This window comes from Emydura macquarii, unplaced genomic scaffold, assembly GCF_026122565.2.
Source record: "Emydura macquarii macquarii isolate MOO-44397 ecotype Brisbane River unplaced genomic scaffold, CSIRO-AGI_Emac_v2 contig_561, whole genome shotgun sequence".
Taxonomy (NCBI): domain Eukaryota; kingdom Metazoa; phylum Chordata; order Testudines; family Chelidae; genus Emydura; species Emydura macquarii.
This window is the reverse complement of record NW_027130698.1, coordinates 14787230-14800691: the sequence shown is the minus strand read 5'-3', so window position 1 is coordinate 14800691 and position 13462 is coordinate 14787230. Positions and strand designations below refer to the sequence as shown.

Sequence of the window (13462 nt, the reverse complement as noted above, 5' to 3'; positions counted from 1 at the left end):
GCAACATGCCTGTTTCGCTTTATTTTCAGTACTCTCCACAGGAAACTTGATCAAGGTAAGAAGAACAAGCCCCTTCTCTCTGGGAGCAGAACTGGGCTAGCTAGAATGATTCTTTGTTAAGCAGGTACAATGGCTGAAATCCTGGGCACGTCGATGTTAATGGCAAAATTCCCATTTGATTCCCTGGGGCCAGGATTCCACCCTATGTTTTAAACACAGATGCTGTTAGCTGGGTGGGAACCACTTGGCCAAGGACAGCTCTTACTAAGTGCTTGGAGAGTGCCTGGCACACAGTGGGAACTACCCTAAATAAATAATAACTCCTTTCACCGCTCTGGTGTTGTCTGCAAAGCATGTTATACAATCATCCAGGATCCACAAACTTGATGGTGCCAGGAAAATCAACATTGCTTGCTCCTGCAGGAAGTGGGGGGCGGGGAGAGTCGGAATGGGGGGAGGGGGGGAGAAGCGGGAGGGCGCTTCTTCTGGCAGCTATTTGGGGAGGCTAAGCCTCCCGAAGCCTCTTACACCCGCCGCTCATACTCATGACCGTGAGTGCCAGCCTCAGAGAGGACACCCCAAACTGGCGGTATGTTCTGTAATTAGGTTTCACCCACCTGCTAACGAATGTGCTCTCCTGGCTCACTGTAACAGTCTTACCATGGCGCTACAGACAGTCCCTTTGGGCTTGCCGTTCTATCTTGCCACCCAGGCAAGCTGGACTTAGTGATAAACGGTCACTGACACCAAAACCCAACAAGATATTCAGGTTGCTCCCAGTCTCAAGAGACCAGTCATTCACCCCAGCTCAATTTGTACCTTAGATCTCACCCCAGAGACAACACTGGTAGCCAATCCAATAGTAAACTAGGTAAGAGTTTATTAACTAGGAAAAAGATATAAGAGTTATTCACAGGTTAAAGCAGGCAACATATAGGCACAAATGAGTTGCAGTGGATGGTCCCAAAAGAAGACAGAGATGTAGTAATCTGACAGCACTGAATGCCTTCTCAGGGCTAACCCAGGTTGACCCTGCGGATCTCTGCTTTTTGTTTCTTAGCTCCAGCCCTTGTAAGAGTCCAAATAGCAAAGCGATGACAAAGCTTTGTGCCAGCTATCTTTATTTCCCTCTTCCAGCATTCAAACGAATGGGATGAGGCCTTCTGCTGGTAATTCCCCGTGGCTGGATGGGGCAATCAGCAAAGCTTTTGACCTACGATGGCCCACTTAATTTTGATCGTCCTTCTGGATGGGAGGGGGGAGCCCCTCATCCCATCTGAGTCTGGCATTTTTACCATTATAAAACAAACTTATATTTTACTTTGTAGCATGGAATATAGCCATGATAAGTAGGATTAATGCATGCAGCAATGTACAAGCATTTTATAGAGTCTAAACACATCCTTACAAGTCTAACACCTATCTTGAACAATATTAACATTCAGGTGAGCTAGTCTGTTTTCAGCTATGAATTGGTCAGTGCTCAGCTGATGCCTACTGAGTTGGTACCTGGTTTACCAACGTCACACAGAGGCTGCAGGAACAGTCAGTGAGGGGGAGAGAGGGCGGAGATTTCTGGTTATAAGCTTGTGGAAGTCATTTTAATGTTGTCTCTTTCCTTCTGTTTCAGGACATGACCTATCTCTGTATATCAGCCTCAGATTCATACAGTCAAAACCTGTAAGTTCTTTCCAAGGTTTTAACCCACATAGGCAGCAACTTGTCAATTTCCAATGAATGACAGTTCAAATTCTAATGATCATGCATTCCTTGCTTGGACAATCTTCAGATCGCTGCTGAACTTAAAGACAGCCTGGCTGTTAATAACATTTCTAGATTTGACACACATGTACGCATATATTCATACATACAGATGTATATGTATATATGAGTGTGTGCAGAACTAGTTAAAAAAAAGGGCCAACTCGTTTCCCTCAAGATTTCAAAGTTGATTTTGTTTCAAAGGATTTTAAATGGATCCATTTTTCATTTGCTTATATTTTTAATTGCCATTTCTCCCCCATTTCCCCCTCCAAACTTTCCCTGGAAACATTATTGAAATGCTTGTCAAAACTTTGAACATAAAAGTGTCTATGAGCATTTTGATGACGTTTTCAATATCAACTCTAAAAGAAACATTGAAAAAAGGCACAACATTCACAACATTTTACACAATTCCTCCCCTCCCGCAAATTCTGACCAAGTAGACAATCTTTTTGTCAAAAATGTTGTTTCTGAAAAAAGGTCATTTTAGAAAAAGAAAATACCCCCTTGGACACCTGAGAGACAAAGTGGATAAAGTAATATCTTTTATTGGACTCTTCATACAACCATTGTTGTACACATACATGTTGACCAGGTCTATTTGTGTGTGTGTATATACACAGATAGCTACAATGAGAGGCAGTGGTGGAGGGGGTAGACCACTGGACTGGCTTCCATTCCTGGCTCCGGCACATGACTTTGGGCAAGACATTGCCCCTCTCCGTGCCTCAGTTTCCCCATCTGTAAAATGGGAATGATGATACTGACCTCTTTTGCAAAGTGCTCTGAGATCTACTGAAGAAATGGTAGAGCTAGGCATGGTGATCTCTGCGTCTATGTATATTTGCATGTACAGTTGGGGCTCTTTCAAGAATCCTGTCACCTTGGCACACTGTGCTGTACTCTGCAATATTAAGTTTTGCTGAGGTGCTACTGCTTCTGTACGCAGCATGATTGTCCTCAGCCGGCCTGGCAGATTTAGCAGACTTCCCCCATGGCCTGCGGTTCATGCAGCTGCTTCCACACTGCAGATCCCTCTTCCCACGTAACATACGGGGCTGGGGGCAGAGCTGGTTACAGCTCCTCCCTTGTGCTGCAACGCTGGGAATGCTCTTGTGCGGCGTCCCCTGAAGGGAGGGAGCCTAGGGGACCTCCAGCCACTCTGGAGCCCGGCTTCTAGGAATTGCTGTGGCGTTATAACCCCTGGGGGACGGAGCGGAGGAGTGATTTTCTGCAGGCGACAAAGAAGCCCGTGTACCTTGCCGCGGCTGCCTTTGCTGCCTTGCGGTGTGGCTGGGGGTTGTAGGTTGTGGCTGCTGCTGCCCTGTAGTGGGTTGGACTCCATGAGACCAGGTCACGGGTCTCTGTTTAATTCTCTCCGCCACCGTGCAGGCCCGTCTTTAGGAGGGGGACTCTCTCCTTTCCTCATCCTCTCCCCACCCACAAATCCCTTCTATCTTGCTTCGCTCCTTCTCATCCTGCTTTCTTCCGCTCCTCCCGCCCCCATGGCCGGGATGGAGTGTGTGTGTGTTTGTGTCTTGTGGGGGGTGCAGTGGATTTTCTCTCTCCCGGGTCCATCAGTGCACGCCAGAGCCTACTGGATCCTTGTTAAATTCAGGGCCATCCATGATGGTGACCCCTCACTTGTGGATTTCACGGGCCACAAAACCCAGCTGCGGCCAGAGGGCTGTGTGTTTGGAGATGGGGGTTGTGACTTCTCTTCCCTAGGCCTCCTGAGCACATTGGTCAACCTTTGGTGTGGTACCATCAAAGTGGCCTCTCCACAACATCTAAATTGCAACCCTTCTGTTCTGGGACACCCCTACCTTTGGGTGCTCCAACGCTCAGATTTCCATGTACAAATAGTATCGAGTTGCCCCCTGACACCAGTCCGACATCATCTCACTAGCCCATTTCCCATGTAGAAATGCCACTTGCACGTGCACACCTGAAGCTCTGAGTGCCCAGAAGTGTGTGTGCGCACGTTCAGAGGCCGCTTTGGAAGCTTTGTCCCTGGGTATTTGGAGAGGTGCTAGTATTTCATTGGAAAGTGCTTCTTTCGGAGAAAGAGCCATGACCCAGCCTAGTAATTCTGCTTGCTCATATTCCCACTGAATGGAAAGAGCAACTTTACAAGAAAACCCTTCCTCAGCAAGATCAGAATTTTTTTTCTCATTTTTTTTTTTTTTTGCATTTGTGACGTCTACACAAAATGACTACAGGAAGGAAGAGTTGTTCAAGGAACTATTTTCAGTCCATTGCTTTATACCATAGATTTCACAATGCGGGTGAACTTACAAAGGATTTCTAAGAGAGGAGACTGTGGCATCTCATAATGACCTGCATGTCAAGAAGGAATCTGTGCTCCATGGGATGGCCATGATTCATAGAATCATAGAAGATTAGGGTTGGAAGGGACCTCAGGAGGTCATCTAGTCCAGCCTCCTGTTCAAAGCAGGACCAACCCCAACTAAATCAACCCAACCAGGGCTTTGTCAAGCCACACCTTAAAAACCTCTAAGATGGAGATTCCACCCCCTCCCTAGGTAACCCATTCCAGTGCTTCACCACCCTCCTAGGGAAAAAGCTTTTCCTAATATCCCACCTAGACCTCCCCCACTGCACCTTGAGACCATTGCTTCTAGATCTGTCATCTACTACCACTGAGAACAGCCCAGCTCCATCCTCCCTGGAACCCCCTTTCAGGTAGTTAAAGGCTGCTATCAAATCCCACCTCATTCTTCTCTTCTGCAGACTAAACAAGCTTAGTTCTCTCTCCTTGCTTATAGACAGCCACCCAACCTGAAGCAAATATTCACCAGCAACCGTACACCAGACAAGAAGAACACTAACCCAGGAACATACCCCTACAACAAACCTCGTTGCCAGTTCTGCTCACACATCAACTCTAGTGACAGCATCACAGGTCCTAACCACATCAGCCACGCCATAAAGAGCTCATTCACCTGCACATCTACTAATGTAATATATGCCATCATGTGCCAGCAATGCCCCTCTGCCTTGTACATTGGCCAAACCGGACTGTCACTACGCAAAAGAGTAAATGGACACAAATCAGACATAAAAAATAGAAACATCCATAAACCAGTTGGAGAGCACTTCAATCTCCCAGGACACTCTGTAAATGACTTGAAAGTTGCCATAGCCGCCGTCAGATCGACTTCTCTGGATCGACTGAGTGGTCAGTGAAGACCCACTCAATCAATCCAGAAATTGACATATTAAGACCACCTTCACAAGTGTCGTAGCACTGTATCAACAGGAACGCGGTTCCCATCGGCGCAGTGCAGTGAAGACGGCGCGCAGAACAGAAGCACAGAAGTCAACGGGAGTTTTGCAAGTTTTTTTGTGTAGTTTGCTTAACTCCTGTCTACTGCCACTGAATCTCCAAGGTAAGTGTAGACAAGCCCTCAGTTCCCTCTCATGGCTGATTAAAATGTCAGCTCCAAAGGGAAACTTTCTGAGTCGCCTTTGGCTGGAAGGATGGTGGTGAATGGCTGTGACAGGTGGGATGTTTAGGGGGATGTGGAGAAAATGGGGGGTTATCTAAGGGTTGTGTCAGGAACACAAAGGTGTCTGGGATGGAAATGAAAGAGAAGATCTGACAGTTGATGATAATTTACAAAGCCGTCAATTCATTTCTATATGAGAGAAAGCAAGGGGAGAACTACATAGCAAGTCAAGAGGCGCTAGAGAGGAACTGATTGAGGACTTCAGAATGGTGAAGGACAGAGTGAAAATGGACATGTCTCTCCGTTTGTCTCTTTCCCATAACATGAAAGCAATGGGTCCCTGGATGGGATTGTTCTTCTTCAAGTGACACATCCAGTATGGACGTTGTCCACCACCACAATCCATCTTTCGCAGTTGCAGCAGAGTTATAAAACTTCCACTCTCCTTTGGATACCAGTCTGTCTGGTGATGTTTCCAACGTAGCTGGCTCTCTTTCTCCCTCTTCCTGGTTTGCCTTGCCTCAGCCTGAGTGGTGCAGTCAGGTCACTCTGCAATCAGCGAGTCTACAGAAAGATGTGATTGACTTCCTAGGGTCTCAAGTAATTGGGCTCTTTAAAAATTCATACTTCTCCTCACCTCATCATTCCTAGCTTTGGTGATCCAGCTAATTTTGAATGTTCTTCTGTAACGCTCAAACTCAAACCCTCTGGGTCATCTCTCACGGTCCTCCTTAAGTGTCCAGTTCCCACATTCCTGCTGGTGGGCTGACCACATGCAGCACTTCAGCAATCTAGTGCAGCTGCGTTGTTTCAACCCTCGACCATCCAGAAGTCTTTTGGAAGTTGTTGAATGCCTTTTCTTGCAAGCTGTATCCTTCTCTCTTCTCCTTCATTGCCTCTTCCGTCTGATGTTGGATAGGATTGTAAGACAGCGGAGGAGAGGCCTGCCTATGTAAAAACTGATTGAGAATTTCTGGATTTGGCTCACTGTGTTTCATCAGTCTAAGAAATTCACGGTCCCTGGAGGCATTTTAACATATCTATCTGTGCCAGGGTCCAGTGACTAGAGCAAGGGACTGGAGTCAGGAGACCTATTCCTATTCCTAGACCTTGTTGCCGACTCTAAAGGAAAACACACTTAAACTTTTTGCCTTTTAGTTTACCCAGCTGCTGAATGGGGATTGGGAGATTTAGCTACAAGGGTTAGCTCTAGTGAACAAGGGGTTAAATTCCAAGGAATGCTCTACCAGCTGGTTCATGGGACATAGTTAAACACCAAGCCACTGCCATGTTTTTTCTTACCCACTATATCTCCTTAGTGTTATAAAATGCAAAGCCTTATTATTGTAAAGCTGATAAACCTCATGCTGCAGATTACTCGCTATTTGTCGGTGCGGGTGTTAAGGACACTTGTCTCTCACGTACAGTCTTGCCCAACTAGCTAGATGCATTATGGGTATTCTTTACAAAATATAGCACTGGCCAGATGCATTATGGGTATTCTCTACAAAATATAGCACTGCCCAACTGGCCAGATGCATTATAGGATGTTGGGGTTTTTTTCTCCCCCACGCCTGATGCATCAAGAATTGGCCATTCCTGGCAGGAGGATGCCACAGCAGATGGACCAGCAGTTTGATCTGATGCGGCTACTCCTATGTTCCGAAAAGCAGAAAGACTCTACCTGCCACGAGTCAAGAAGGGGACTGGAAATCTGCATGGGGATAAGCTTTTGTTACAAGCCCAGTGGGACTCGGGACGTTTGCAGCTCACTTTTAACCAGCCTGCATCTGCATCTCAGTCCAGAGAAAGAAAGAAAGAAAGTGTGCTAAAGAGCTGACTGCCTTCGCTGCGAGAGAGGCTGGAAGAGCCTGTTATAAACCCCATAGGATTAGGGCTTTGAGCACATCAAAGCCAACTCTCCTTTCTCTGCATTGGTTTCTCTTCCCATTTCAAACCAATTGCAAAGTCCTGGTCCTTATCTTCAAAGTGCTCCATGGCCTGCACCCAGGGTGTCTAACAAGACCATCTAAAGCTCTAGGACATGCTCCAAGACCATGTTTGACTGCTATGGCCCAGGCACACCCTAATGCAGGGGTGTCAAACATACGGCCCTTTTTGATGCGTCCCGCGGCTCCATCTTCCGCTGAAAGAGTGGAGGGCGTGAGAGATTTTCCGGCGGACGGCAAGACAGGAGGAAGAAGGAGCGGCGAGATTTTGTGGCGGATGGGAACACGCCGTGATCTGCTGCCGGAATATCGTTCCTCGCGATATTTCGCGGCGGAGATGAGGACGCGGAGAGAATTCCGCCGGCGTGTAATTCAAATGTGGCCCGCCGGTGGAATTGAGTTTGACACCGCTGGGTGCACACCCTAATGAAAATTCCCTGGGTGCACACCCTAATGAAATGTGCTGCGCACGCCTATGCTCCTCAAGCACAATGGAGCTCTCAGCAATAGGGGGAAAGCTCCTCTGTGCAGAGATGTCCTTTCTCCGGGGGCGGCCCGAGACTGGAATGAACTCTTCCAGGACCATCCCAAATCTCACCACTTTCCATTCAAATGCCAGGCACATTTCTTTGAGCAGCCTTCTCTAATGTAAACACACAGAAATAGGTATATTTGTATTAAAACAAACCCAACCAAAACAAGACACTTCACAGCACACACTTCTCCCTCTGGGGAGAAGATGAGAGAAAAAGTAACATGGGACAGGTGTGTAGACACGTTGCTTAATGCACTGCTGGAAGACGCTCAGGTACCACGGTGATGAGCGTGGTATAAAAACCTTTAGCAGAGAGCAGTCTCTCTCTCAGCTTTGTGCAACTAAAGCATCTGCTGTCATTTCAAACATTGTCTTCGGCTGGTGTCTTACACGGTGTCTGAACTGCGTTCTCCCAGCAGGTGGGCAGCAGCATCCCTTCTTAGCAGAGAAGTTAGAGCTGGAAAAGATTGGTCACATCCCCCGAGCCAGGATTAGAACCCAGCAGTCCGGACGCCCACGCCTGCCGTCACACAGGAAGCTCTCCAGTACCAGTGTAGAATGAGTCGGGCGTTCTGCAGAGAAAAGCCACCCTCCTGATTGCTGGGGAACTGCTCCGCTGTGTCTTCGGGCAATCCATCTAATCTTGTCTTAATTTCTGAGAAATCAGGAAGGCTGTGGGAGAACATCCCCACCCTTATTATGAGAAGGCTGAGGAAGTCAGGATGGTGTCTGAGAAAGCAAGTGTGGTGAGAGAAGGGAGGGAAAGAAGGAAAGGCGGTCCTGATGGCTTAACTTTGTTCCCACAATAACAATAGCCCTTATCTATGCTCCAAGGGTCCTGTTCCAGGAGAAATGTTGGACTTATTTAATAGATCACTAATTCACTTGGGTGGTGACAAAGGAAGCATTCTGCTGCCACACACGCAAAGGGTTAATGTCTCCTTGGCTGGAAGTGGCCTCATGCCAGACTGGCTGGTTGCCAAACCTAGGCTTGCTTTGTTTTTCTTAGATCTTTTGTTAATGGTTCACATGTAGCAAGGAGCTCTGCAGAGCCAAGGAGGGCTGAGATGGTACAGCACAGAGAAGAGATCGGATTCTGATCTCTGGCACACGCTGGCGTAAGTCTGGGGTAACTCTATTGACATTCATAGCGTTAGTCCAGGTATAACTGAAGCCAGAATCTGGCCCAGTGTATCTGTGCAGAGGGCAGGAATCCTCCAGGATCTCCCCAACATCTTCCCCTGGCTGTTGTCCTGGCCCAGCCCTATGGCTTCCAAGCAAGCCTGGACCAAACGCCTTTCCAGCGTCCATCCAAGTCACCCAAAGGTGCCTCCCTGCCTTCAGAGTTGCACCCACCCACACCAGATCTGAACTGATCCCAAAGAATTCGGCAGGGAGAGCAAGGGGTATAGAAATGAACAGCTAATCTGGACCCCTTCACCTCTGCACACCTGCTCACCCTGGCGTGAGCTTTCTCTGCTGTTTCTCCCCTGACCTATCATCACCCCAAAGTTATCGCCCCCCTTTTGGATTGAAAATGGCTGCTTTGTTCTTTTAATGGGGAAAAAATGTCTTCAGAATTCAGCCATCACTTCCTTGGCTAAGCGGCAGCATCTGGGCCAGCTAATAACGAGGAAACAGAGACTGTAAACACTGATTTAGGAGGAGGAGCACAAAGGTTTGTGCCCTGTCATTATTCTTGAAATGCCCTTTGTCTTTGATGGGATTTAGCAGAGCGACATTTATATCGGCACCTACTGACCATGACGAAGGGCATGGAGGGATGTTTATTATCTGCATCAACGTAACACCCCTCCTTTACATCTTGTAACAGATCACTGGCTTGCATGGAGTTGTTGTTATCACGTGTATTAGGGAAACCCCTGTATTCTCCAACTGAGAGCTGAGCTCTGTAAGGAACGGTCCCTGCCAGTCGAAATAGACGAGGTGGGAGGAAGGAACCAGGATTATCCCCATCGTACAGACAATCAGAGAAGTCATAGAATCCTAGAAATGTCGGGCTGGAAGGGACCTTGAGAGGTCATCAAGTCCAACCCCCTGAGCGGAGGCAGGACCAAGTAAACCTAGACCACCCCTGACAGGGGTTTGTCCAACCTGTTCTTAAAAACCTCCAACGACGGAGATTCCACAACCTCCCTAGGAAGCCTGTTCCAGAGCGTTACCCACCCCTGATCATTAGAAAGCTGTTCCTAATATCTTAGTTCAGTTCCACTTGCTGCAGGTTAAGCCAATGACTTCTTGTCCTACCTTCAGTGGACGTGGAGAACAAGTGATCCCCGTCTTCTCTATAACAGCCTTTAACATATCTGAAGACTGTTATCAGGTCCCCCTCCTCCGTCTTCTTTTCTCAAGACTAAACATGCTCCGTTTTTTAATCTTTCCTCATAATAATAATAATACCTAGCTCTTCTCTAGCACCTGTCATCAGCGCATCTCAAAGCGCTTTATGGAGAAGGTCAGTATCGTTATCTCCCATTTTACAGATGGGGAAACTGAGGTACAGAGAGGTGAAGCAACTTGGCTGAGGTCACTCAGGAAGGCCTTGGTTGAGCTGGGGACTGGAGTTCCAATCCAGTGTCTCGTCCCCAAAACCATCCTTCCTTAGGGGAGGACTATGGGCCAGTGTATTGAGCCAGAGAGTCCGGGTTCTAACCCTGATGTGCTGGGGGGCTAACTAATGTGGAGCCCTCTATGTCTCCGTTTCCCAATGGCACAAAGGCGTTAATTTGACACCTCTCCCAGGCAGTGTTGTGGGGAGTCTCCAGCATCGCTTTGGGTACCGAACCGGCTATCCAGATGCAGTCTTTTTATTATTGCTGGCAGCAGCGCTCCCCTGGCCTGTGCTAACTCGCCAGGTCAAGCAGGGCCGTGCTTCAAAACGAATCGGTAAAAGCAGCATCTTCCATGCCCCAGCACGCCACGTGGCAGCTCTCTTTATTGCACCTCCCTGTAGAAAGGAGCCGGCCCTGGGTCCCATGGGGGAATCCCGTTCCCTTTCTGGTGCCTGGGAGAAGGAAGGGAAACATCTAAAGCAGGCACCTGGACATAGGGAGGGCTCAGCGACCCACAGGTATGAGGAAACTACAGGGGAGCAGCATGATCCCGTGACAAAGCCCTGTTCCTGAATGGGCCCCCTTCTTCGCTCCCTTGGACCCCTCTGTCACTTTTGGATCTATGGGGACCTAGATGGAGTTGGCATTCAGATGGCGTTACGGGGCCAAATTCCTCCCTGGAGCAACCGATCAATAGTGTAACTCCTCCAAAGGCCATGAAGTTACACCGAGGAGGAAGCTGGCCTCGTACGGCTCTCTCCTTTGAGACGAACTCCCCTCTCTGCTGCTGGAACCGGCACGTGTTTTGTGGAGCAGGTTTCTGTAGCAGACACAGCAGCGTGGACGTCTGAGAGGTCGCCTGGCTGACACACCCTGGCCTCAACCTCCTCCCCAAAGAGGCCGTGCAGGTTCTATGTAGGGCATGGCTCTGCATCTCTTTGCAGCATGCCAAGGAGGAAATCCCAAGAGATCTTGACACAGGTCACTTCCTTCCGTCCACATGGAGATCAGCTCTTTCCCTATATTTTTCACTCTGCAGATCTACTAATGAGGCTCTTGGTCCCCTGCCAGTCGCCACCTAGATCTTCCCACTTACGTTCCTAGTCTCTGTGAGGGTATTGTGACCCCTCCCTCGACAAGATAAAGAAATTGCTACTGGTGAAATGTCTCCTGCCCTAAGAATCGCTCAGTGACTTGTCCGGAGAGTCAGGACGGTGCAGTTTCTCTGGAAACGGTCTGAGCCGGAACGACATGCTTGATAAACTTGGGTGACCCCTGCCTAATCTCGCTGTTTGCTTTCTCGCCTAGGATACAGCATTTTAAGGACAGCATCAAGTTCATTCATGAATGCCGGCTCCGTGGGGGAGGCTGCCTCATTCATTGGTCAGTGTTGTTGGAAATTGCCCCATTTGCTTGTGGTCCCTGTGTTTTTCTTTGTTATCAAAAGGTCCGTTAATGCTACGGTGGCACCCAAAGGCCCCAATGAGATCAGGGCCCCCTTGTGCCAGGTGCTGCACACTCACACAGGGGAGAGACAGGCCCTGCCTTGAAGAGCTTGCAATCTAAATAGACAAGACAGTTTAGTGGTGGGAGGGGAAAGAGATGCTCAGAGGATGGAAGCATCTTGCCCAAGGTCCCCCAGCAGGTCAGTAGTAGAGCTGGGAACCAGGTCGCGTGCAGTTTCCTATCCACTGGACTAAGGAGGGCTCTCGATAGGAAAAACACGCTCGAAAGAGGCTCCCCTGAAGCAGGGGGACCAGATTTCTGCACGCACTTCGTCTCTTTCACAGAGTGGATTTATGCACCCCACGTTCTTCTAGCCAGGCCGCTGAATTGGGGCTGCTCCTCCCGTGGGCGTGCCTGGGGCTCTCCCATCTGAGTGCACCATGGCTCCACGCGCTTTTCTTTTTTTTCCAATCCTCCTGCTATGACAGCCTGGCTGGCGTGTCCCGCAGCACCACCATCCTGGTGGCTTACCTCATGACTGTGACTGACCTCAGCTGGGAGGAGTGTCTGGCTGCCACCAAGGTCGTCCGCTCCTACGTTAGCCCCAACTTTGGCTTCCAGCAGCAGCTGCAGGAGTACGAGATGACTCTGCTCAGGGAGGTACGTCCTTCCTCTCCTTGCTCGTGGGCTTGCACTTACCCATGGGACAAAGCGATCGTAGCCCATGACACTCAGACGTTCCCATTTTACTGGTGTGGTGCGCTGGTGGTTGCATGTTGTGTGGTGATATTAAGCTGCAATGTCATTATGTCTCGGCATCCAAAATAAATCAGGAACCATTGGGGCCAAATTTTCAGAGGGCCCTTTGTCTGTGTCAGCAACATTTGCAGGCACATCTGTTTTGCATGCATAAAATAGGTAACTGATCATGCAAATGCCAAATGCTTGCGCAGGTTGAGGGTTGAACCTGCTGCTTGTTGCCTGAGGATTTTGTTTGTTTTATGCATGCATGCATGCAAAAAAAAAAAGTGTCTGCAAATTTTGCAGGTGCATTAAAGACTGGGTGAAAATTTGGTTCTGTAATTGTTTGTGAGACTGGCCGGTGAAACACGAGACACTGGTGGGTATTCCAGGATGGATGATGAGTGATAATCCCAGGGAAGACACTAAACCTTCTGGAGAGCAACAAATTGCTGGTGAGTGCTTGAGCAGGTTACTGCAAGGCAGAAGTGTGCTGCTTTGGAAGCTTGGATCATGTGTAGATCTACGCATGGCTTCATTTGCAAGCAAGTCTCCCATTTTCGGAAGCACCAAAAGGACACACACAAATTTTAATTAAGAAACCTGACCGCCAGTGAACAAAGCAGAGGATCAGGCATAAGGAAAGCACAATCACCGGCTGAGCCCGGATGTGTCCAGTTAAAGAGAAGGGTCTTTTGGGGCTAGGCTAAGATTAAGCTAAACAAATCCTAGAAGTCAGAACATGGGATGTCCTGGGTAAAGACGATGACATCTGCATAGTTCTTCTGCTTCTGGAACCCCTTTGAGCTCCTGAGAAGCAGAGGGTGAGGATATGCAGCCAGCTCGGTGCAAAGAAGGGCGAAGTTGGCCAATGCTGGCAGTGGTGCTTTACCCCCAAAGGAGTCAGGACAGGGCAGAAAAGGGTGGGGATCGGGTAACCAGTGTTGCCCCTCCTTGGACACCTGCTAGCACCTGCAGGCA

General features: G+C 48.7%; 1 protein-coding gene across 3 annotated transcripts in view; it reads left to right on the top strand.

The window, feature by feature from the left end:
* The window catches only part of LOC137147810 (dual specificity protein phosphatase 22-A-like), a 41352-nt gene that overhangs the window by 16363 nt on the left and 11527 nt on the right, over positions 1-13462 (top strand). For all 3 annotated transcript variants that reach the window (XM_067540199.1, XM_067540198.1, XM_067540197.1), the window contains 3 exons: positions 1631-1680; positions 11603-11677; positions 12229-12400. In XM_067540199.1, coding sequence (XP_067396300.1) covers positions 1631-1680; positions 11603-11677; positions 12229-12400 — 297 coding nt within the window. The remainder of the gene's footprint in view (positions 1-1630; positions 1681-11602; positions 11678-12228; positions 12401-13462) is intronic.